This window comes from Colias philodice, chromosome 24 (genome assembly GCF_061535455.1).
Source record: "Colias philodice isolate Cphi_HAF_F1 chromosome 24, ilColPhil1 Martin Lab GWU primary, whole genome shotgun sequence".
Lineage (NCBI taxonomy): Eukaryota > Metazoa > Arthropoda > Insecta > Lepidoptera > Pieridae > Colias > Colias philodice.
Window position 1 is genome coordinate 6,261,196 of NC_143109.1, and position 25,575 is coordinate 6,286,770.

At 34.2% G+C, this 25,575-nt stretch overlaps 4 protein-coding genes and 1 long non-coding RNA gene across 5 annotated transcripts in view; 1 reads left to right on the forward strand and 4 right to left on the reverse strand.

Moving 5' to 3' along the window:
* Window positions 1-25,575, forward strand: part of Cals (calsyntenin 1) — a 210,058-nt gene that overhangs the window by 59,985 nt on the left and 124,498 nt on the right. The gene's annotated exons all lie outside the window — the stretch shown is intronic.
* LOC149477759 (uncharacterized) lies at window positions 9,241-10,302 on the reverse strand. Its single transcript, XM_089710455.1, has 3 exons — window positions 10,280-10,302; window positions 9,753-10,199; window positions 9,241-9,461 (listed from the first exon to the last, which is right to left on the reverse strand). Exons 1-3 carry the CDS (start codon window positions 10,289-10,291, stop codon window positions 9,297-9,299), a joined length of 624 nt encoding a protein of 207 aa, XP_089566581.1. The 5' UTR covers window positions 10,292-10,302; the 3' UTR covers window positions 9,241-9,296.
* On the reverse strand, window positions 14,151-16,514 carry LOC149477760 (uncharacterized). Its single transcript, XR_016317569.1, has 3 exons — window positions 16,180-16,514; window positions 15,742-15,783; window positions 14,151-14,403 (listed from the first exon to the last, which is right to left on the reverse strand). It is a non-coding gene; the product is annotated as an uncharacterized LOC149477760 (long non-coding RNA).
* Window positions 18,597-19,905, reverse strand: LOC149477761 (uncharacterized). The gene is made up of 3 exons (XM_089710456.1): window positions 19,854-19,905; window positions 19,316-19,588; window positions 18,597-19,015 (listed from the first exon to the last, which is right to left on the reverse strand). The coding sequence occupies exons 1-3, from the start codon at window positions 19,863-19,865 to the stop codon at window positions 18,857-18,859; spliced, it is 444 nt and encodes a 147-aa protein (XP_089566582.1). The 5' UTR covers window positions 19,866-19,905; the 3' UTR covers window positions 18,597-18,856.
* On the reverse strand, window positions 21,790-22,567 carry LOC149477762 (uncharacterized). Its single transcript, XM_089710449.1, has 2 exons — window positions 22,539-22,567; window positions 21,790-22,157 (listed from the first exon to the last, which is right to left on the reverse strand). Exons 1-2 carry the CDS (start codon window positions 22,548-22,550, stop codon window positions 21,804-21,806), a joined length of 366 nt encoding a protein of 121 aa, XP_089566575.1. The 5' UTR covers window positions 22,551-22,567; the 3' UTR covers window positions 21,790-21,803.

Genomic DNA, 25,575 nt, shown 5'->3' on the forward strand with positions numbered 1-25,575 from the left:
ATCATCTTCATTCTTGACGCCATATTTTAACGATGTCTAAATATTAGATAATCTTGGTTAATGATATTTTGAAGAACATACTAGGTTTGCCACTAAAATTACAAGGTGTATCACCACTACATAAATTTTTACAAAGCAAACCTACCCATACTCGGATTTAGAAAAATACAACCGTTTTTTACCCACAACCTGACAAGCAAGTTAATTTCAATTCTAATAATAAACATAAATCACTTCAGCGCAACAAACAATTTATAGACAAGCTCCAAATGAAGCAGAACATATCAACCGTGAAACTAATTAAGCGCCATTCCCGTATTTTAAAATGAAATTTCGCAAAAACATAAAACCCGGATCTCTTACCCGTTCTGCATACGAAAATATAGCAATATTTGATCGAGTCGCGGATCTGAGGAATTTTATTTTTTTCGCCGTGTTTGCTAGCGAGCTCGAAATATTTGCGTTCCCGTTTCCATTGTGCTATTGATCTTCCGAAATGCCGTAATAAAATAACATCATGCATTCCTTTTGTTTGCGAAGCCTTCGTGACTACAAAAGCTTGCGGCGAAACTCTATTTAGGGCTAGACTGACGTCAGCCTATACCTGGCCGCGCCGGTGCGACGCTTTGCGGTCGACTTGCTTATTATTCATATGTATATTTCAGTCGTGTAATGCTGCAATGAAACGTGGCCATATTTTATACATTCATGACATACAGGAGTTGATTTTGAAATGTGAGATAAGCGTGTGCTGATTACATTGATATAGCTATGCAGGTAACTAGCTGAATTGTAATATTCTGTTCCTGATTTTGTAATAAATGGCATCATTATACTACTATGGTTCTATATTTTGGATAAGTATCTAACCTGAATAAATCTGTATTCAATTTATTTCTATAGTAAAATTTGTCTTTCCATCACTTGATTGGAAACACGTCATGATAATATGAGTAATTTTTGCTGAAAAGGTAAGTCAATATATCTGATTAGTCGCTTTGACCTATAATAATCAAATTATATTGCATGTTGACACAGTATTATGCCAATTACTGTCGCAGATTATGTAATAACCTAATCAAGTGATAATAAGCTAGGTTACATAATGCTCCTATTAACCTTTTGTTCGAGATATTTACCATTATATTATGGAATGATGTATTCACTGCTTAAGTCTCGTTTGTTATATATTAAGTCTATTATGAACTTATACAATCGTTGAGTCTACTTATCTCTGCCTACGCATTTTAAACCTGGAAAATTTATATTCATTATGACGTACTTTCCTTGAGTATTTTTCTGGCATATATATCTTTGGTAAACAGACTGTTTATCAGAGCCTTTGAAGATAGCCGTGGATATTAAATTACTCGGAATAGGATCGAGCAATTGAGCAGGTATTTTTGTTTCATTCCATCATTGTTTTAGTTGCACATTGGAATAGTATTCACGCGAAAGTTTATCTGTACTCCATACAAATGTAAAAAGTAAAGTAGGAGATGGATAAAGGAACAAAATTCTCTCAGTGAATGAAGACATTTGAAGGAGAAAGCTGCAGTCATACCATAAGTATACAGACATAGCTAGTAATACCATAAGTATAGATAGTAAATCGTGTAGTCTACGGTGTGAGGTTACCTGTATTTAATGATTTTAGTGCTTTAGCTAGTAACCATAAATTTACAAGAAACATACGTCTCAGCGTAACAACCGTGACACGCTTTCTGTTCATTGGCCAATACAAGAACTACGGTACTTTAGTTTGATCAATAATTTCTTTACTTACAAGGCTGGGTTGGATAATTATTAAGGAAGGGGTCGTAGATGGTAAGGGTTATGATCTATGTTGTTTATTCCTTCAATCAATTCAGGTTTGATATAATATTGAAGGGTCTGTGTTACACGAGCTATTTGTAGTAGAGATTTTATATGGACATGGGAATAACTAAATATAATACAATCCTTCTTAGTTTTAAAAGAGAATGAGAAAATTTGAAAAGATGTAGACTATTGTTTATTTGTGCGACACCTTTTATTATTAAGGGCTAATTTTTCAATCCTTGGTTAAAACTTATTCGACGAATAACGTATGAAATTACCATTTCAAAATGTATTCTTATTGCCCGCAATTGACAGTTTACAGGTGACTTTTTAATATTATCGTGTAATACTTTATTGGACGGGTAAGTTTTAACCAGGGATTGAAAAATCGGCCCTAAATCAATCGATTAGCGTGCCGTTTGATTGAAGCCCGAATTATTTTATTTAACGAAGGAAGAAACAGCAGTGGTAAAGTTTAAAGGTCAAGGTAACATTGTCCAGGTACAGGTAGCGGTCTATTTTATTTTACTCCAAATACGATTATTCGAAAATCAATACCTAAATATTCGGATGGATAAAAATATTCATCTGAAATAGTAGAGAAACAAAGCAAGAATACACGAACAAAAGTTTTATAAAACTCTTCAATATACAAGTATGTAGTTACACATTTGTATTTTACATTCGCGTAACATGTATGTTCGTTTGTCCCACTTTAGCGGCGAAACAACGGGAACCTGATACCGATCTGAGGGTACTTTGTTTTAAGTTTCTGGAATTACGCAACCTTGAATGTAAAACTCTTTTCTATTCAAACGTGTACTATAATCTGTAAGCGATCAAATATCAAGGCTTTCTTTTTTGTTTCAGTTGTATTTTCCTTTGAAGCTAGCAAAAAATCTATGCTCATTGTCAACACAAACAATTAGTCGTAATCTGTGTAGTTTAAATAAATACAAATAGAAATGAAAATGCCCTTTATTTTCACTGCTAAAAATTGTTATTTAAACGTGCTAAAAATCGGTCTTCAATGATTTGAATATTATTTAATACATTTTATTTCTTAATCTTGTCTTTTAAACCTACCCAAATGACAGTTTCGTGGATTGCTTATCTTAAACCGGGTTTTTGTGAATATATAAACCCTTAAGCTTTTCCATTCCTATGTTCTTATACATACCATCGCCGCAATTATATTATCCCTTTTGTAAAAAAAATATATATTTTCAATTACCGTATGTATTTTGTTTTTATCAACACAAAAATGGTCCTTTGAGCCGGATTTCAGAATTCGCAAAGTTCTCTCACTATTTTTGCTCAGCGTAAGCATCGCGAAGTTATGAAAATATTAAGGATAAATATAAAAGGAGCGGTAAAGGTAATGGAAGGGAACTACGTGCCAAGTTTCTCTCGTTATTGCGCTAACTCGTATGAACATGTTCTTCATAATATGTATAAGTTTAAATGGGAGACATTGCGAACGTGTATTTCATTAGTTACTTTTCATATGCTGTGTTTTGAATATAGTAAATAAGATACTGCAATCTTCACTTATTCTTTTTTTTTTCAGTGTGTAGAATGAATGTCATATGCACTGTCTACGATACAATTATTTCTGACTACCTCCTACATTATGTACCGAAATAGTTACAGAGAGGAATGGTTTATTTTGTCAGATTTTTTTATTGTTACGATTTTACTAAAAATGACTCGATTTTTTCGATATTATATTTTTAACATAAGAAAGTTTAACCTTTACTACAACTTAGGGCGCTTGTGCACTACAAGGAATTTTACTGTCCGGCATTCCGATTTTTTACGGTCCGGTTTGGCATGAAAAATCCGATGAATTGGCTTGTGCACCTGTCCGTCTTTACTCGGATCAGTGCGGTACAGTTCAAGGAAGTTTGGCGGTAGAATGCTATCATATTTTTTTTTGCATTTTACAAGAAACGAGTAAAAAATATAGAAGATGAAATATTATATTACTTCGTAAGATATATTATTCTATAAAAAGTAAAGTTCCGTAAGAGATTTCAAATGCGTGTTTCACTTATTTATTTTAATCGGTGACGAGGAGCTAAAGCTATTCCCACTTGAACTATAACTTACCAACACTTACTTAGATAATAATTATAGGTCAATGTATATAAAAATAACAATACCGACTTTTCAAATCACATTGCCAGCTAAAAGGAAGTAAAACAAGAGCTTGCTTTCAATTGGCATATGCTGTAAAAAGAGTAAAATCCAAGCAAGTGGGCATTCGAAAACAATTATATGTACAGCGACTCGTAGACACAAAAAACCATCCGGAATAGGGAAAAGTGAAATGTCGGACAGTAAAATTACGTATAGTGGACAAGCTAGCATTTAGATTAATGGCGTGCCATACCGGACCGTAAAAAATCGGAATGCCGGACAGTAAAATTACTTGTAGTGCACAAGCGCCCTTAACATGATTTTATCACTTGTCATCCGGTCGAAATTGAAGCAAAAGGCTAGACACAATAAAGACGAATAAATAAAAGACATTCTTATCCATATTTTCACGCAAGGACGTCAGTATATCACGCACGCACTTATGTTTACCATACGTATCCATTATGTACCTATTATTTATATTTTCCCTTTGGGAACGATGATATCTTGCAGTCGGATTTGCAATGCGGTCGCCCTTGGCCCTTGTGAGTGAATGCGGTTGCAATTATGGGAATCGGTTGTGCAATTGTTATTGAATAATGGGTACATTTATTGGAATTTGTGAATTCATTAGCATATAAGTAATGAGGTGTTCAAGAGGTTGTTTTGGAAGTGACTTCGACGCTTTGCATGTTTGAATAGATTTTTTATCAATAATAGCGAAGCGCTTGACCACTATCTCGTCTGATGGTAAGCGAAGATGTGGTCACTGGTCTGGCCCCATCTCTTGAAGACCCGCACAGATTCATTTAGGTTATATATTATACAGCATTTATCTGATAAGTATACTACCTACATCTTAATAAACCGAATGAATTGATTGTTTGGTTGAACAATTATCTCAGGAACTACTGGTACGAATTGAATAATGGGAGCAGACGAAGTTCGTGGTTATTTAGTTTGTAAAATTAAAGAAATTAAATTAGTTTGACAGAATCAAACCATATTACGTAAATAACCATGTGGTTATAATTATGTAGTTAATACTTAATTGTTAATTAAAATATCGTTTGAATATATTATATCTTAATCAAGCTCTGGTATTAAATGATTAACACGTAAATACATATAATCCACTATCAGTCTAAAGTACGGGTAAACTGAAATGTTATATAATTATTTTGATACCTACCCTCATAAATTTATTAATTATTAATAACTAATATAAACAACTATTCAATTAATATGCTTATTTACAGAGTTATTTGGGAATAATTTTGTTTGATTAAAATAAAAATTGTTAACTCTTAATAATAATACTACTACAATTAGGTAGATTATCGTTTGCATAAAGTTTAGCAATCTAGGTGATTTTCAATAGTATGGCTCGGAAAATAGATTGCAATTTCAGTCTTATTCACGATAAATACTAAAATTCAACGTAACTCTGACTGTTGAAACATTTATTCCTGGAAGAGTAATTGAACAATTCTAGATTGCGCTATGACTCTCCTATAGAGGTCCGCGCCGCAGTCCAAAAGCCCAGCGGCGGCGCGCCGGGTGCGGCACCCGGCGCGGCGCGGCGTCGCCGGCGTGGGCTAGTTATTTTTAAAGTTATTAGGGGGTGGGCGGGCAGTAGAAAAATCTCTCTTTAAGTTTAATAAAAAAATTATTTTTTATTAAAATCAAGTAGCCTAACTATTTAGTGATGAACATGATAATTATAAACATTGCCAATAATTTTATTGGCAATGTTATGTCAGAGCAAGCAAAGGAGCAGGCGGGCCACCTGATGTTAAGTGGTCACCACCGCCCATTAACACTTGTAACACTAGAAGTGTTACAGGTGCTTTGCCGGCCTTTTATGGACAAATAAGCTCTTTTCTTGAAGGCCCCAATGTCGTAGTTGTTCGGGAACACCGCAGGTGGCAAATCGTTCCACAGTTTCACCGTACGCGGAAGGAAGTTGCGGGTGAAACGGACAGTGGTGGAGCGTGCGGTGGAACGATACTGTGGGGCTCCGGCCCAGAGATGGGAACAGTACTCCATATGCGGTCGCACCTGAGCCTTGTACAGCTGAAGTCGGTGGGCCGGCTTGAAGTACTGTCTAAATCTACACCAAGTTTTTTTGAGGCTAATTAAGCCTTCGCTTCCAAATGACTGCGGAATTGAACGTCACTCGAGATTTCAACTCCGAGGATTCCGATTTTCAGCGATATACTAAGGGGAGTACTCTTAAACCGATGTTCTACGACAAATGGGGTCTTTTTAGCGGTGAACGCGCAAACCTGTGTCTTTAGGGGATTGAACTCGACAAGATTAAGTTCGCCCCAATCCGAGACTTCTTGGAGAGAAGACTCGACTTCAGACACAAGTTTGTTTCGACTCTCATTGAGGCTTTCCTTTGAGGTGTTTGCACGGCCGGGATAAAGAGCATCCCCCGTACTGTCGTCTGCATAGCAATGAATGTTACTGATTTGTAACAAATCATGTTTATAATTATCATGGATAAAAATAATTTTGTTAACTTTTGCAGGATTTAGACGCGATCTCTTCGCAGTTAAGACTAGCCCAGCTACAGAAAAAACCCTTTCATTTGGCGTGCTTGTAGCTGAGATAGATAGAAGCGATCGCGCTAATCCGGCAAGCCAAGGAAAAACAACTTTTTTTTGTTCCCAGAACTTAAGAATGTTGTCCTCTACATCTCCTAAATCTGAAGGGTTAGCCGTAGCCAAATATCTCCAACACTCTTGAGCGACGTCGTCATCCTCATCAATAAATCTATTGGAGTGTTTTTTGGCTAGCTTTTGGAGTAAAACATCGTGTTGTAGACAACAACGCGTGCGTGACACATGATTCGCGCGCAAAATTTGAACTCGGCGCCAATTTTTCTGTAACCCGGCGGCGGCGGCGGCGCGCCGGGGTCTCTCGGCGGCGGCACGCCGGCGTGGCGCGGACCTCTACTCTCCTATTAACAATAGTCTATTTTCGTATCATTGTGTACAATATTTCATCTATGATTTTTATATAAATGAATCTACAGAATACATTATTTCTACCTTACATGTTTCATAGCGTCTGGATTTATGTTAAGCTTATTTGAAAGTTAAAAGGCAAACATTAAAACAAATAAACAGAAAATAAATCTAAAAGTGCTAAATTAGTTACTTAGTCAGTTGTGAAATTGGTCCATAAAGTACGTTACTAAACTTACTACGTGTTTCAGTAAAAAAATGACTACCGAAACATTCTACTCACAAAATATACTCTTGGTAAAATCGTAAAACGTTTTTGTTTCACCTATAGCAACTTATAAGGTAAGTAGGTATGTGATGATGTCACCACACCATACTGAGGCTGTGTCGACTCTCCAACGACTTATTGTTGACTGGTGTTAAAATATGGTGGTATTAATATGTGTGACCCTGCTTTTTGCGGTCATCTTATGTTATGGTTAGTGCAAGTTCTGGATGCCTATGATTGAATATTAATGGTGGACAGTTGTGGTGATAAGTGACCATTGAAATGGAGACGCTTTTGTTTTATAATTGGTTGAATAGTAAGGAGGACATCGGTTGAAGAGCTAAATATAGATAGGAAAAGTTCTTACGGTTTTTGTATCTTAAATTATCACCCATTTTTATGCTATCATGTAATAGAAATAAGAAACATTTCAATTCGATTTTGTTTCATCGATTAAATCTTTGTTAGACAATCTGTTTTTATTTAAGTCTTTGTTAGACGGTTACTGAAAATCGTATGTATGTCGTAATGATATAAACATGTTGTATCGAAAAGATCATTCGATTCGATATTTTCATAAATAAACTGTTTTGATATCTGTTGAAGACACACCTGTCAGTATCAGAATGCACCGCCGCGATGAGATCGTTTTATTTAATATATTTTGTATTTTATTTCATTCTCAGTTGTATTGTATTCCTATTTCCTATACAGGACCGCAGTGTGGTATTGTGGAATTTGAGAGGCGCTATCGAGTAGAATTGATGATGTTGCTATAGTTCAATTCTAGAAGATTAATAGAAATGTAGAGGTTCTTTTTGGTGATGTTATTAAATGGTGTGAAGTGTGAAAATGTTATAGTTTTTAAGAGCTTATTATTTTGAGTATGTAATACTATGTTGAATGGTTTGATGGATATTTCTTAAATTAATTCCGACTGAGTAATTTTCATAATAATGTGAATACATTAGACCGGGAGATACTGACACAAAATTTCGAGTCATTTGTAACAAGGATGGCGGTTCTACAGGGGTCTTAGTACGCAATGACAAAAAGAAAAATGATGGTGTGAACGCTGGTACCGGTGTCTTAGTCGCGTGGGCGTTTGTCGAACTCGTCGGAAAAATAGCGAAAGTCAAACGATTTGTAACACAAAAATTTTAGAATTTACCGATAGCCCATAAAAAAGTAGTAGGCGGTAGTGTCATGCCATACTTTTCCGGTGTGACTTACAGCCCGCCATACCGACGCGAATGTGTTGATTTAAATAAAACAATCATTCAACCATTTGTACCAGGCTAACTTTTGCACAGGTAACTATCGTCGTGCAGCCATTTACGAAAATCGCCATGCCATACTTTTCGGACGATTCCAAATGGTCGCCATACCGCCGAAAATCTGCAAAAAATTTTTATTTCGCCAAACTTTTTGTACCAGTATTGCATTTGGATTTTTGGAGAGTATTTGATAAAATGTGACCATTATTATATTTGCCATACTTCTAGTAGGGGGAAAAAGTGCTGTTATACTTGAAAACTTAATTTATTATTAATTTATATAAGTGAGGATTTCCAACACTTAGATCTTTGAAATTTTGTATTTATATTTGTTGATCCTCAAACTTACAGGAAAAATAAGTGCCATACTGTTACAAATCGTTTGACTTTCGCTATTTTCCGACGAGTTCGACTAACGCCCACGCGACTAAGCCGCCGGTACCAGCGTTCACGCCATCGTTTTTCTTTTTGTCATTGCGTACTAAGACCCCTGTACAACCGCCATCCTGTTACAAATGACTCGAAATTTTGTGTCAGTATCTCCCGGTCTACATTTATTAATTCGATTTTTTACCTTTGCAATTTAATTTAATTTATTATATTATTAACTTTAGGTTTTATTTTAGTATTTTTATTCGTCTGATTCACATCTATTGTGTTTGTATTTTTTACTCAGAATTCATTTCTGGTGTTCATATGCAACGATAAAACGGCAATATAATAGCTTTGGGAATAAAATACATTTTAGTTGAAAACGTATTTATTGAAAAACACATTTAAGAAATAGAAAAAATACATCTTAGTTTCTACTCCTTACTGGATCAAGCCAGAAGATTGGTCATCACCCTGGGCGTAGTCGTTGGCTCGGTCGACGGCACCGTTAGCGTGGTTGTGGAACCTGCGGCCTGCGATGGCGCCGATGTTGTGAGCCGCGGATCCGCCTATGTTGTGGTCCTCGTCGTTCTCGGATTTGGTCACCTGGAGATGGTTTGGGGGTATAATAAATTGGGGAGTAATAGTAGTTGATATATGATGACTTGTTTAACGAATGGTATTAAAATTTGCATAGGTAAACTAGTTAAGTAGAAAGATGTGTGTGAAGTTAGATATTTGGTATGGTTTTCTGTGGTCAGAGTCGAATTTTAAATGCGATTAAGGATGTTTGCTGTTTACTTGCTCGCTTTAATGATTAAATCTTACACAGGAATATAATTATTTCAGCGTAAGGTATCTAGCTATCAGTTTACTATAATAGAATTAGAAACTTACCGTCACAGCCTTGTTGTGACGATGTCCAACATTGTGGAACTCATTAGCGCCAGCGTTGTGTGCGTACTGGTTCTGCGCGCCGCCCTCGCCTCTGTTATAGTTCTGAGCGGCTCGGTTCCTGCCGTTGGCGTACCTCCTGCTGTGCGACTCTCCACCTCCCAGTCCCAAATCACCGATACCAATATCGCGAGCGCCTTCGTTCAATATACCAGCACCAATACGCGCTCCCTCAACTATCGGATTGCCATCCGCGTCCAAGTTGGACAAATTGTCTTGGATGCCCTCAGGACTGTAGTTGCCGGCTACATCGTCGAGGCCGCGCTCGCCACGACTGCCAAGTCCTAATAGATGATTGCCCAAGGCGTGCGCTGCTCTTGAGCCCAAGCCAAGCACCCCGAAAGGTACCGCTTCTAGCATGAGCGCGCAGGAAAGTACGGAAACGACCACCTGTGAAATATGAACTATTTTAGAATATTTGGACAATTAAATAAAGGAAATAAAATGCTAATAGACATTTGCAAACTTACGATGAGCTTCATGTTGTTGTTGATACACCAGACCGAATGATGTAGATACGTTAAAACGTTTGGTTTTTATATTGATGCACTAAAGACATTCAATTAGTTTAGTATTAAATTGTAATTAATTATGATCAATGAACAATTAACAAATTTCCAAGTAATGGATGCCGTTAAGTAATGATGAACAATCGTTACTTGTGGTCGATATTGAACAGTACTTTCGATTTTGTGTGAATTGTACAATTTCACATTTTCACTACTGTTTTTTAAGAAAAATATTTAAAAATATTATTCCCGTTAAAACCTTGAGCTGAATTGAAAAGAAATATACCTAGGTATCTGTTTATATGCTTTTAGATATACCTCTAGTAAGATAACCTTGCGATCTCCGTCTTTGTTCAAAATTCCTGAAATAAAATATTGTAAACGTCAAGGGTCTAACAAATATTGATTCCTTGAACATAATTATAATGGCCACTACAAGTCGGCAGATCAAAGGATCGCGTTTAAAATTCGTTAAAATCTTTTATTTCTAAATGTATAATACTCGCGTAAAATCAAACACAAAAAAATATTTAAGATATTAGTTCGGGCCTGTAGGTTTGTCTGTTTTCAGGAATAGAGTTATTTCTAATGATGTAAGAAACTCTGCATAAGATGTATGTGTAGTACTAGCACTAGTATTAGTAGCAGAATCAATATTTTGGTTGTATAGTAACGCTGACGTGTTATAAATTCTGTAAGATTATATAAAAAATATCTGCACAATATATTTTTGGCAGCCTAATTGTTAATCAGCGACTTCTTCTGGGTAAACCATGCATAGGTAGATAACAAGATGTTAATAGAGAAAAATTGAATATTTTATTTCAATTAAGTCTAATTGTATTTTTTATATAGAATCTATTCCCTCAATTTTCTAAGATTGAATTTTGCTACGCCTGCGTTTACTTTAATGTTATGCCTTTGATCAATGAATTTGTACGCTTAATTCGTAAGGATTTCAAAAATAAAACAAATTTGTTTTTTTTTGTGATTTATTCATTGTTTTAAATTCTGTTTTTGAGAATATGCTTCTAATTTGCTCAAAGGGAATGGAAATGTATTCAAGGTATTAGGTTATGAATAATAAAATGAATTATTATTTTAAAGTAGCAGTGTTTATATTTTAAAGAAATTGTAACCTTTTAAAGTAAATGTGATTTCTGCGTTAATACGCAGTCCAAGTACTTTATTGTCGTTAGTATAAAAACACAAACTGACACTTTTAACACAATTTTATAACTCGATAATATAATCTATATAATAGGCATGACGACAGTATCCATAAATGATCGTATTAGTGTTTTTAAGGGAAAATGTATAATAAATAAATTAAATATAGCGACTTAGAAATCTTAAAAACATTAAGATTAATGAGATTATCAATAAAATAAAACATTGAAATTCTGAAGTTCGCCATTTTGACTAAAACACGCGTGACGTCACGCATAAGTAAACAACTCACGTCAGATGTATTTTGTTGTTATGAATATGTTGAGAATACGCATTTTTATTTATTTTCTATTGTTTCACGTATGCTTTATCGACTCAGAACAGAAATATAATTGCGAATTCACGAATACATGGTTCGGGATTCTCCGCGCCAACTTTATACAATAATTTCTTATTATTTTTTCGCTTGAAATAATTACTAACACATTTTTGAGCATTATTTTTATGTGGATTCACACTGCAATACTGCACACCACTTATAAACTTTGTAATTCGTTTCTATAACACATATTAAATAAAGACTTTTTTAATTTTCTTCGCAATGCGTACAAATAATTACGTATTTACCAAAGTTTGACGTCACGCCTACGCCATGACACCTGCGAGCTGTTTTGGCACAGATATTAAATATTTTTTGAAAAATGGCTTTAATCTTCGTTAAATTTAAGTATATTACCGAAATATAGGGTTTTTCTTGTATAGTAAACGTATACACACATTATGGAAGAGAATTTCAAAATCTTTCGTCATGCCTATTATAAATGAACCTAGATGTATTACATTATGTAACATTTATTTATCTGTCCGAAACACAAGTCATTAGGAACGATAAAAAGTTACATTTTAAAAACTTGGCTGCTGACTGCTCATCGATTTCCACCAGTCGACATTCCGACTAAAAACTATTGCAGTTGGCACAAAAAAACATCTTCACTCGTGTTTTTGTAACACGCTTTTACTAGCTTCACCTGTATGTTTGTATGTAACCGACTCCTTTAGACTCGATTTTGACCTTAAACTGACAGATTTATTTCAACTTTTTACACTTACTAGCGGTCCGCCCCGGCTTCGCCCAAGGTACATATTTTGCAATAAAAGGTAACCTATGTTCTTTCTCAGGGTCTAAAGATTATCTGTGCCAAATTTCATCAAAATCGGTCCAGTAGTTTATGCGTGAAAACCATACATACATACATACAAACCTTTCCTCTTTATAATATTAGTATATAGATAAAGGATCGATGACAATACAATAATTTCATGTGTTATTTAAGCGTGTTTTTTTATTTAAAAAAATCGTGATTCGTCAGTTCAGTATTTGTTGATAGACGTCTGCTTTTATTCATGGATTGGATTACATATATTCATCAGTAGGTAGACACCCTAGTTACAAATACCAATTTTTAAGTCTACATTTTCAGTAGTTCGGTTCTTCTTTGTAGAGACTGCTTTCTGAACCGGTGGTAAATAGTAAAATTATGGTACGACGATCCTAAACTGCTTGTATAGGAAGTCTATAATGAATGTTTTATTGAGTATAATAAATACAACGATACACTAGTATTTATTTGCGGAATACTTTTGAAACAGGCGTCTTTAACTTGTAAACGAAATACACGAGCATTTTAATGTAATAGAATTTTTCAAGGCCCGTTAGACAAAAGACGTAATTCTATTATTGGGACGAAGGCTCACAGGAGGAAGAACACTCTCGTAGAAGTTTCAGAAAGTCCTCGGTGGGGGACGAATAATGAAATTATTGTTGTATTATTCAAGATTGTTTGTAAGTGGCAAAGTGACTTGTAGTTTTGTTTGTTTAGTGAAACGTCTTGAATAAATGATTCCGCTTTTGCGTTGCGGTTGTGTTTTTAACATGGTTTTTTGTTGTAAGGTTGAGGTGTCGGTTCGATTACTAGATAGACATGTAGGTATAGTGTATCATATATTAGTATGACTTAGGGTGCACTCACACACATCAGTCACCGTCACGGCACGTCACCGGACAGGATTAAAAAAAAATATGTATCAATAGTTCTAGTATGACTCTGTTCCCACACGACAGTCGCCGGCACGAAATCTATCAGTGACGTCCCCGGTCAGGCACGTCAAATAATCTTTCCATACATGTATCATACTTTTATCCCCACTCACCCGGTGCCGTCACGTCTCAGTTCAGTCAGCGTCGTGCTACCGTCAATTGCTACATGTTCTCTAGCGTGACACACGTCTAATCACTCACTAACCTGATGTATGTGTTCAATGATTCAGTCAAACCGGCGACGTGACTGACGGACAACATGACGGTGACTGGTGTTTGTGGATACGTACACAAACCGTCACCGATCAGTCATCGGTGACTTGACGGTGACTGATGTGTGTGAGTGCACCCTTAGTTAGTATGATGTTAATATATTGTCTTGGGTAGGTATGTATATTTGGACTAAAATATTATTAGAACTGAATGGTGAGATAATATAGGTATACCTACACCTATATTTGAGGCTTTAAAAGTTGTTAGAATTGTTATTTTGTTTATGATAACTTGATCTGATACTTAACTATTTCTTCACGAATATCTTCTTTGAATATAAACAAAAAGGATCTTAAAGGATGAGCATGTATACTTAAAAAAGTAAATAAAATATATTCAAGTACAATTATATGTTTATTATCAATTTACATTGCGACTTTCACTTTTATTATATGCCAACATTACCTCCGGATTGTTAATTGTACTAGTTATAAAATAATTATTGGCTCGTAACTATTTGTTGCCCCTTCTCCACCATTTTCCCCATGAACTCCATAGCCTTCTCTGGATTTATTGGCACGACGCAGGCATTGGCCTGAGTTGCCTGTGTGGAAAAAACTGGTATAAAGTAGGAAGAAAAAATAAAATAACGGTCATAAAATGTTATGGGTCCTCTTCACAATCGGAGGCGTTGGCCCAACAAATGATGGTCGATGTTTGCCGCAATTACGTCGATTATGAATAAAAATCTACATAGACATTTAGACCCTCTCCACTATCATGATTGCCTCTACTCGCCCAACAATGCCCATTGTACGAGGGCCCAGTCAGATGTAACATCCTTGCGTTCCACTTTAAATATTCCTTGACATATACATAATGTTCCCGACATTGACATTGGCGCACAAAATAAGGTTTCAAATTAAAAACCCGAAGAATAGTTAATAAGTTTATTCGTGACAAACAAGAATATTTCGATGTGACATTAACATTATAATGCCAAGTGCGTATACGCATTTTCGTTTACAAATCTCTATGGGTAATTTTTAGAAATTAATTTTAGAAGAGAACAAGTGAAAGATTTCAGTTAGATGTTTCATTGGATCTAGCCTTTCGGATATCATTGTTACATTGGCATTATTATATTAATGGCCAGGAAATGTTTCGGTTTAGTTTTTGATTTTTTCAAAGACTTTCTTAGCGATTTTTGTAAAGCCGTCCGGTGGAGGAATCGGTATGATACAGGCTTCAGTCATTGTGGCCTGAATAAAAGAAAATGGCTGATTTAGTGGAATATCTAAATATTCTAGTATTATTAAAATAAAACTAACAAATTTCGCATTTTGATGGTCGTGGTTATACGTTACTGTAACTACTGAAGGTTAAATATTATGCTTTGATACAAACTTTAAAATGTTATTTTCGTCAAATGAATTAAGTTATTAATATGAATTGGAAATTTGGTCCTTCGAGGATACTGCTAGTTTTTTAATCGTTCGTTCGTAGCAACTTAAGCAGCAGACTGAATTTTTTTTTTTCAAAATGTTAAAAGTTTTTAACTCGAATAATTGAACTAGAGATTATAAAGTTATTTTTTGGTTTATAAGGCTATGAGTTATTATCATAACAATACCGACCTACTTGATATCTACTGTTTAGTAAATTATTTTAATAGAACTTGAGATATTTTGTTGCTTATCGTTATTTATTTAAGTTGTCAAAAAGTTTAACCCAATCGGTATATGAATAATTTAAATGTATCCATAGAGATATACAATTTCCAAAAATATATTGACGCAATTTCAACACGATTTTAATAAGCCATATTATAATGAAGGTAGTTTAAAATAATACTTTTGAATTCGTATTACTCTATGTCTCTAAAAAATGAGACACAAAACCCGTCACAGATTAAAAAAGATTGATATAAATAAGTCATTACCATAAAGAAAAGAAGGGTAGCTGCGCTAGCGATGATGATTGCCTGTAAAAGTGAAAAAGGAGAAATTAAAAAATATATTACTGTTAGTAAAAAAAAATAGTAGGTATATATATATAAATACTTTATCCAATTTTTTCTACTCAAATATAATGGTCTTCAATATAAAATTATGTATGAGGTGTTGAAATATGGAAAAAGCTCAGTAACGGAATTGTAGTTACTACTACTAGCTTTGCCGCGCGGCGTCACACGCGGACGAGTCCGCGGGAAAAAGCGAGTAGGTATTTTTAGTCTTGTAGATAAGCTACATAACTGGTTTTCCCGTGAAAGAGTAACAAACATACACACAAAAAATATAATTCCCACCACAATAAAAGCAAAAAAAAAAATAATAAATATGAAAAAAAAAATTATTATAAAATTAATAGGAATACTCACAAAGGTGTTCATATTGTTGAGATAATAGGCGATTGTGTGCGGAATGAGGTTTTGTTCGCTCGAATTCACTTTTATCCAGTTTATATATCTATATTAGGCTCTATTCACACGGGCGATTCTAAAAAAATATACGATTTAATTTAATAAAATATTTAACTAGGATTATTTTTGAATCTATGTTAATACAATTGTATTTAAATATTGATCAAAAAGATTCGATATCGTGACTAAGAATGAAAATCCTCAAATGGAACTTTACTTTACCTAATACAAGAATATTTAAAATATTTTCTATAAATACATCTATCAATAACCAGTTGGATTATGTGGATTTTCACGTGATTTTCAAGTTTCATTCAGATCTGATCAGCCGTTTTTGAATTGAACAAACGAGTATACCTAGTAGGAATTAAGAAATGTAAAATTGTATTGAAGTATGAAAACGCTTCATTCGTAAATTTCCTTAACAATAATTTTGATGACGATAAAAAAGTGTTATTTTTAACGACAATCGTGGTTCATTCAGTCACGATGAATAATTAAAATAATACAATTATTGAAAATTATAAAATTATGAATCAGTAAACGAAAGTCCTTAAATCGAACGTTTCCAGTCATGTTTTAACCACTAAAACTATCAGAAAGAAATTTAAATAAAGACTTGTTTTTGAAAAATCTTATTTTTTACCTCGCATTCTAAACTTCGTAATTGTATAAAACTTTAGAACACTTAAAGTGACAAGAACAAAATATCTTTTAACAAGAAGTTAATTTGCATATAGAATACGATTAAATTAAATAATTGACTTTAGGAGAAAATTAGTTGGTTCTTTAGGCTGAGAATTAGATTGATGGAAGTTCCATTTCTTTAATTAATTGTGGGAAAACTAAGAATCATTAAATGCCAGTGTAATTCGGTATTTTAGTGAAATTTGGGAGTAAATAGTTTTCTATGATGACTTAAAGTCGATTCACCTCCAGAACAATTAATTATTTCATAGACGAACCCAGAGATTAGTGAAAAAATACACAGACAAAAAATCTATGGGCTCGTTCAAAAAAACAACAGCCAAGAAAAAAGAATTCTCATGAATCTTCTTTTCAATGATCCATTATATTTTTTTATTTTTAAACCTTTAATTTTAAATGTATAATATCTTGCAGTCTGTGAAGAAATTTTTTTAAATAAATCTGCGGAAATAGTTGCACCAGATAAATTTAATTTAAATTCGCACTCACTTGAAAAATAAACCTCGTAAAGTATTAATATTTTAAACAGCAGGTGAACGCACTGAGAGTATTAAATTTCATTCCACTGAAATACCGATACGTGTGGATATTTAAAATATTGATTTCAAATTTAATTGTTTATTTTTTTGCGAGTTTAATGAAATGTGAAGTTTCAATTTTCAATACAATGGATTCAGTTTTCTATACATCTATACAAATATTATAAAGAGGAAAGGTTTGATTTTTTGTTTGTTTGTTTGTTTGTATGAATTGAATAGGCTCCGAAACTACTTGGCAGATTTGAAAAATTCTTTCACTGTTGGAAAGCTACATCATTTCTGAGTGACATAGGCTAGGTTCTATCCCGGAAATCCCACGGGAACGGGAACTATGCGGGTTTTTTTTTGAAAACGCGGGCGAAGCCGCAGGCGGAAAGCTAGTATTTCATAATTTGCTTTCAAACCAGAGAGAGGATAATTCATATGATAGATGTTATTCTTTTCATCATAACAACCTCCGACCATATTGTTATACTTATCTGTATCTATTCCTAAATACCTGATATTCTCTAAAACACTATTAAGACCTATCAAGTTACGATAATGATCCACCATTCTCGCCTATAAATAATTTTTTGACATTTTTTATATTTGTAAAAATGCTATTGTCAAATTTTTTTCAACGATTTTGAACTTGGCTTTCCATAGTACAATATCTATATGAAAAACGATTTCTATTTGCGTTGTTTGTTTTATTTCTGCTATCGTATCTTGTTTGAACACTCTAAACATAAAGGTTTTCTTATCCGTACATTAAGCTAAATGCTAAATAGACAAGAGAATCGACAGGCAACAACCAGTATATACAGTAATCTAAATACACATCTGACCTGGTTTTGCTTTCGCTTTTCGTTTAAGGCTCTTTGCCTAATTAAAAATGGCAGGGGATGGAGAGGCAATGTGTAAACTCGAGGAATTAATCTTGACTAGCTGGTACATGTAACTTCGTTTTAAGTTAATCTTCTATAGAGGAAACTCAAGTTTATTGTTAGAGGACATACAGCTATGAAAGGCGAGTGTACTTTTAGATGATTTTATTACAATTTTAGTACAATCATTGAATTGAAATATTTTTGTGAACAGAAATATCTTCAAGGTTTTAATAATTAAGGTTATGAGTGACTATGAAAAACAATCTGCTGCCAATCTGGTGTTAAGATTTGTTTATATGTTATTACGGTAATACGGTCCGATTTGAAAGATTCTTTCAGTGTTAGATATTCTATTTATCGAGGAAGGCTATAAGATATCTATCATCACGCTAAGTGCAAAGGGAACGGAGCTATGCTGGAAAAACTGCGGAAGGTTGGGTGATTTTATCGCACGAACTAATTCATTTGGAAATAATATAAGTAATAAAACACTTCATCCCTTTTTAATTGCGTATATTAAGCTGAAATGGATTGGTCCTGTCCTCTCGAAAAATCATTGGCATCCTCGCTAGCGCCGCTATGGTGTTTGTGGTACCGTCGACCAGCTGCTGCTGCATTGTCGTAAGCCTCTGAACCGCCTATGTTGTGACTCTCTGAGGACTCCTTTTTGGTCACCTGGAAAAGTTCAATTTACCATATAGCTAAAAGTTTTCTATATATCAATCGCATAAAACGTCGTTTCAGAAATGGCAATCGATTATGTGTGAGAGGCTTTTATCTTTCAAATACCAATATCTTATTTTTGTTAGGACCGATTTTTTGGTATTGACACATCCACGTCGTTCCCTGTTCGTCTATGTGGTTCCTTATGTATATGACGTGATTTATAAGCATTCTAAGTAAACGTCTAGTTGAATGTATAGATACAGGATTCTGAAGTTAATCTGCTCCAAAATTCCTTATCAAAAATCTTACCTGAACAAGTTTGCTGTGATGGTGTCCAATGTTATGAAATTCGCGTCTACCCGCATTATGGAACGCGGCTCCTTCAGCACCACTTGCCCCATTATCATACCGTCTACCAGCGTAATGTCTGCCCCTTGCGTAGTCCCTACTTGACTCCCCCAGTTGGCCATCATGGGCCAACCGTCTGGCCAGGATGGATGCGATCTTCCGCTTAAGAATTTCTCTTACTAGGTCGGATTGCGCCTCCACGATTGCTACGCAAACGAGGCATGCTAAAATTACCTGTGAATGTTGGTTGTTAAATTTAATTAGATATTATACAGAACGTTTTGCAATAAAGTTGTATCAGTCGTTTTTTCTATATTTACATAAAGAAATACAATCTTTTTGGCCAATATTTGCCTTTGCCTTTGTATATTATTTGTTTCATATTATTAGGTATGTTAGACATTTTAGCAATGAGACAACTTTTACTTCAAATTTTTACACATTTAAAGTAAAAGTTGTCTCAGTTAAATTACGTCAAGAAACATGAATAAATATTTACCGTGAGTTTCATTGTTATGAATTCAATAACATATCACTAGGCAGTTGATGATTGACTGTTAACTCAGGTTCTTCCCATAAACCTTTATACGGTCATTAAGGAAATAATCGATTGTCATTATAAATCGATTTAACTAAATCGATTATATCATATTATCTCGCAACATTATGATGTAATCAATTATGAGAGAACTGTTCAGAAACTGCGTTTTTAATTATCAAGTTTAATCTGTATTTTAGACCTATAAATATTTTTTAATCTGACTTAGTACTAATCTACTTTGTTAATTTTGTTTCTTGGACAAATTATGTAATGAGAAAGAGACTAAAGGATAATTATATTAATTATAATAAGGGCAATTCAAATTGACTTTCCTTGTCTTTCTTTATAAATAAACTAGCGGCGCGCCCCGGCTTCGCCCGTGGTACATATGAAAAATAGATGTTGGCCGATTCTCAGACTTACCCGATATGCACAGAAAATTTCATGAGAATCGGTCCACCCGTTTCGGAGGAGTATGCAGACTAACATTGTGACACGAGAATTTTATATATAAGATAAATTTACAAAATTTCGCACTCTATGTTATCCTATATTGTGTATAAGGCCTTATATTTATTAGATTTTTACTTTGTTTCAGGTAATTTCAATGCTGTGGGTGGAGACAACTAATAAGAATAATGGATGATATAAATGATAAATTGTTTTTGCTGCCATCTATAAATAAGCGTGGAATTTTGTTATAGAATTTAATGTTTACGAATTACATTATTTTTCAATATCACATTAATAATTTTTAGCCATATTTGGTTGATAATGTCAAGATTTATAGCCGTGTTTATTACAAAACGCAGTTTTTAATTAAATTTGACATACAGATAGCCAAGTTTATGTAGTAAAACATACATGCGAAATCCATTTTGGACTAAAATTAGGTTATTACCTAAATAGCAATAACAATGGCTCTTAGAAAGTTACAGTACGCTATATTAAACATAACATTATAAACCTCATAATTGCAAAATTACTTTAAAGTATTTTTACATAAGCCGATACGATATCGCTATCGGTATATTTCAAATAATATATTTGAATTTCTATAATTTATCATACATACATTTGTACTGCGTTACTATAACTTTGTTTTATTACTTTTCTAATACAAAAGTGTATAAGTTATTTGTGCATACAAAAACGAACACAGATGTAATTTCAATACTCTCTTATGGATACCTACATATAACTACGTGTACCTAGCTATACAAAAATCTGTTTGCAAATGCATTTTTGACGAATCTCGTGTATCGCTAAATTACAGTAAATTAGCAAAACTTCATGCCGCAGCTGGTAAAAATCAGAACGACTACAACCCTCACTTTTTGCGCAATAGAAGTATGTTTTCGATGCGACCTGTCGTACGATCGTGTCGTACACTCTAAAAGGCCTCAAGATGTTTTTGCCGTGAATATTTACAAGCATTTCGGATGTCAACTTTGTAATTCAACCTTCAACTTGTTCGTATAAAGTCCCTTAATGTAACTCAAAGGGTAGACTTGTAAAGGGAGAATAAATAACACATAATGTAGTAAAGTAAGTTTTGTAGAGTCGCAAATTTGTCAAACATTCTTTGCTATAAAAACATAAATTGAATTTTTTTTTAAATATATTTCGGAGAAAATCTCGAATTTGATTTCATTCGGTTTTGGTCAAGTTTTGTGCTAATTTATACGTTAATAAAAATGAACATATATAACGAAATGTTAATCATATTATTTACGTATATTGATACTACACATTCATTGCATACAAAAGGAACATCAGACATGACCTAAAGAATATACATACTTTATTTATATTTCATATGTTATGCCTATGCAACGCACAAGCATCAAGGAAATAAATGAATCAAGTCATACCTATATTTTAAAAGCTTTATTGTTCATTTATACATCAATCGAATAACCCCAAACCATTCGCTAAACCACCTAGCCCCATGTCATTACCCAAACCACCAAGTCCCATGCCATCCCCCAATCCATCAAGTCCCAGGCCATTTTCCAAGCCGCCTAATCCAATTCCATTTAACCCCTCTCCTCCCAGGTCATCTAAACCCATGTCTTCCGTTCCCCCTCCTCCCATTCCTTCCATATCTCCCATATCTCCCATTCCCAAGGTGGAACCTATCATATTCTCCACGTTGGAACCGATTTCATCACCAAGGTTTGATCCAATGCTCGATACAGCTTCTAGGGGATCGAAGAATGACTGCGCTTCTGATGCAGCCAGGTAAAAGAGGACTGGTAACTGAAAAGGTGTTGATAGTCAATATTTATGTGATAAAAGTGGAATGGAGCTGTTAAGAATTTATTTGTGTAGAATTTTGTATGAATGCGATTAATTTACGATTTATTGTAACTTTGTGGAAGTAAATAGTGTTTTTAAACGACCAAAAAAAAAAAAAAAGAACAGGAATATTGAAATTTTTAGACTATTTACAGAAAGAATGAGATTAAGAATAAGGTTAAGTTCTCCCTAAAAATTCGTGTGTTCTTTATTGTTACAAAAACATTATTGAAAAAAGTAATAATGTCCAAAGTGTTAATAATGTAGCCTAAAAATTATCTCTTTAAGCCATCAGATGACACACCTTATCAGAGATACAAAAAATATACAAGAATTACTCACAAAAATTTTCATGTTGATAACTGGACGGTCGTTGCTTAATTGAAACCTTATCTCATCTCATCGTTTTTATAAACTATTAAGAATATTGAATAATAACGTCTATAATAGTGTATGTAATTAACTCTAAAAGGGTTTCGTGGTTTTTCCAAATAGATTTCGATTTTTGACGTTTTACAGATAGGAAGATGGTTAAGTTTCTAGTTCATAATATGGTGCAGATATAAAGTAAGTGGTATGTATAACTATCAATTCTATTTCATTACTGACATTATGGATGATTGGTTTTTGATATTTGTGACAGTGAATATAGGTACCTACCTAAAAAATTCTTGTACCTACCCGCTTTTATTTTTGAATATTTATAAACTCAGGCCCCGGAATCACAGACACAATAGAAAATCTATTGGGTCGTGGACCGATCGGGCCGTTCGAGGCTCAATGGGCTAAACAAGATAATGTGCATATGAAACCAATTATATCATAATAGCAGCATCTTTTCTAAACATTCTTCATTGCGACGTTAAAAATTGCTCTAAATTAAAAATATATATTTTTTTCATGTCTAAGAAAAATCATGTTAATGGGACACACGTTTAATATATGTATTTGTAAAATGTAGGTTTTATAGTAGACGAAGGCTTGACACGAATTAGGTTGAGTTCACAATTTAATATCGTGAAATCTTACGCTTGCAAATTTCTCTTCGATATTAAAACGGAAATAATTAATGTCCCATGTTGCGTATTTTCATAATGTATTTCTTGCTTTTAATGAGAAATATGAATTATATATGGTAGAGCCTGTCCTTTTATAAGAAAATCACTACATAGTATAAAACAAAGTCGCTTTCTCTGTCCCTATAGGTATCCCTTTGTATGCTTAAATCTTTAAAACTACGCAACGGATTTTGATGCGGTTTTTTTAATATAAATCTTATATATAAAAATGAATCGCAAAATGTGTTGGTAAGCGCATAACTCGAAAACGGCTGAACCGATTCCGACAATTCTTTTTTTATTATATTCCTTGAAGTACGAGGATGGTTCTTACGTAGAGAAAACGTAAATATGTACCACGGGCGAAGCCGGGGCGGACTGCTAGTATGATATAATAATATGTTAGAGCCTGTCCTTTTATAATAAATTAATGAATATAGTTAAAAAAACGCTTAAGCATCACACACGGTGAAGATACTATAATATTTTATGTTAAGATTCTCTAATATAAAATATTACAGTATCTTAAGGTATCCGGTATCTGACCATCATTTTTCTTTTTGTCATTGCGTACTAAGACCCCTGTAGAACCGCCATCCTGTTGACAAATGACCCGAAACACTGACACAAAATTTCGGGTCACCGATCCTTGATATGTGTGCAGTTTGAATTAAATCTGTGCGTTTAAAGTGGGTCCAAATCGTGTATAGGAGTCGCTTACATACAAACATAAATAGAAGTGTGTTAAAAATAACGACCAGTAAAGATAGAATCTGTTGTATGGCAACACGTTTGCTACATAGGAAAATTACATATACCATCTATTTTTAATACAATTAACGAAGGAGTAATCAATCCAAGTTTGTGACCTTTTGAATATACATATATTCACATTTAAATGTCACCGCGTTTTTTAACCCTCATCAATTACGGGATTATATCTGTTTTTAACCAACATTCCCAAGGTTGACAATGTTCGTGAACTTAGCAGATCATTTTTAGCAGATCAAAAAAAAAAATGTGAGTTCTTATCGCGTGCAGTTGAGTCCTACAGTTCCTGATACTTTTTAGAAATAGTTCTGGCGTTTTTAACTTAACAAACGACATTTGAAAAAACCCGACCTGGACCCGGCTTAACGTGATGCTAAGACGTAATGCTACGACGTGATGCTACGACGTGATGCTACGCTGTGATGCTACGGCGTAATGCTACGGCATGTGTTACGGCGTGATGCTACGGCGTGATGCTACGGTGTGATGCTACGGCATGATGCTACGGCGTGATGCTACGGCATGATGCTACGGCGTAATACTACGGCGCGATGCTACGGCATGATGCTACGGCATGATGCTACGGCATGATGCTACGGCATGATACTACGGCGTGATGCTACGGCGTGATGCTACGGCATGATGCTACGGCATGGTGCTACGGCGTGATGAAATATGACATAAATAAATTTTCTAGTGTTTCATTTTACGCGAGTATTTCTAAAAAGTATCAGGAACTGTAGAACTCAACTGCACGCGATAAGAACTCACATTTTTTTTGATCTGCTAAAAATTATCTACTACGGGAAGTTGGCAGATCATTTTTTCAAATGTCGTTTTTTAAAGTAAAAACGCCAGAACTATTTCTAAAAAGTATCAGGAACTGTAGAACTCAACTGCACGCGATAAGAACTCACATTTTTTTTTGATCTGCTAAAAATGATCTGCTAAGTTCACTAACATAGGTTGACAAAGGTTCTCATTGCCTTGTTTATTTTTGTGTGTTTGTATCTAGCGTTGGTTGAAAAGATTTGTGTTTCTATAGGGTGGGTGAAAATAAAATCAGTTTTCTGATAATTCTAACCTACTCAAACTATTGCAATTTAAATATTTGTGATATATATGTACGAGTTATAAATATCTACAAGAAGTAATTTTCTTTATGCTTTTCACTCAGACGCGAAAGAAATGTTTTCTAAGGACTAAGTAATGAAATAAAACACTTTGTATATACGTCTCAATGAACATTACCTAATACCTGAATTAAAATTAGATGTATTTCAGGAAAAGCAATATACAAAGTGGGAAGCAGGTTTTCTTCTGACTTCTGGCTTTGTTAATAAAGTGGAGATAATTTGCAAATGTTGCAGCAGCGTATTGTGTGACATAGCAACAATGAAATACAAGTAGCTTTTGTTACGTAGCTGAATACGAGGAAAGCGCATTCTTAACCGAACAAAAGTGAACTATTTTACAGGATTTGTAGTTGTGTACCCGTGTGCCAAGGTAAATTGAACCTTATTGCATGATAGTAGAGTTCAATATCGCGA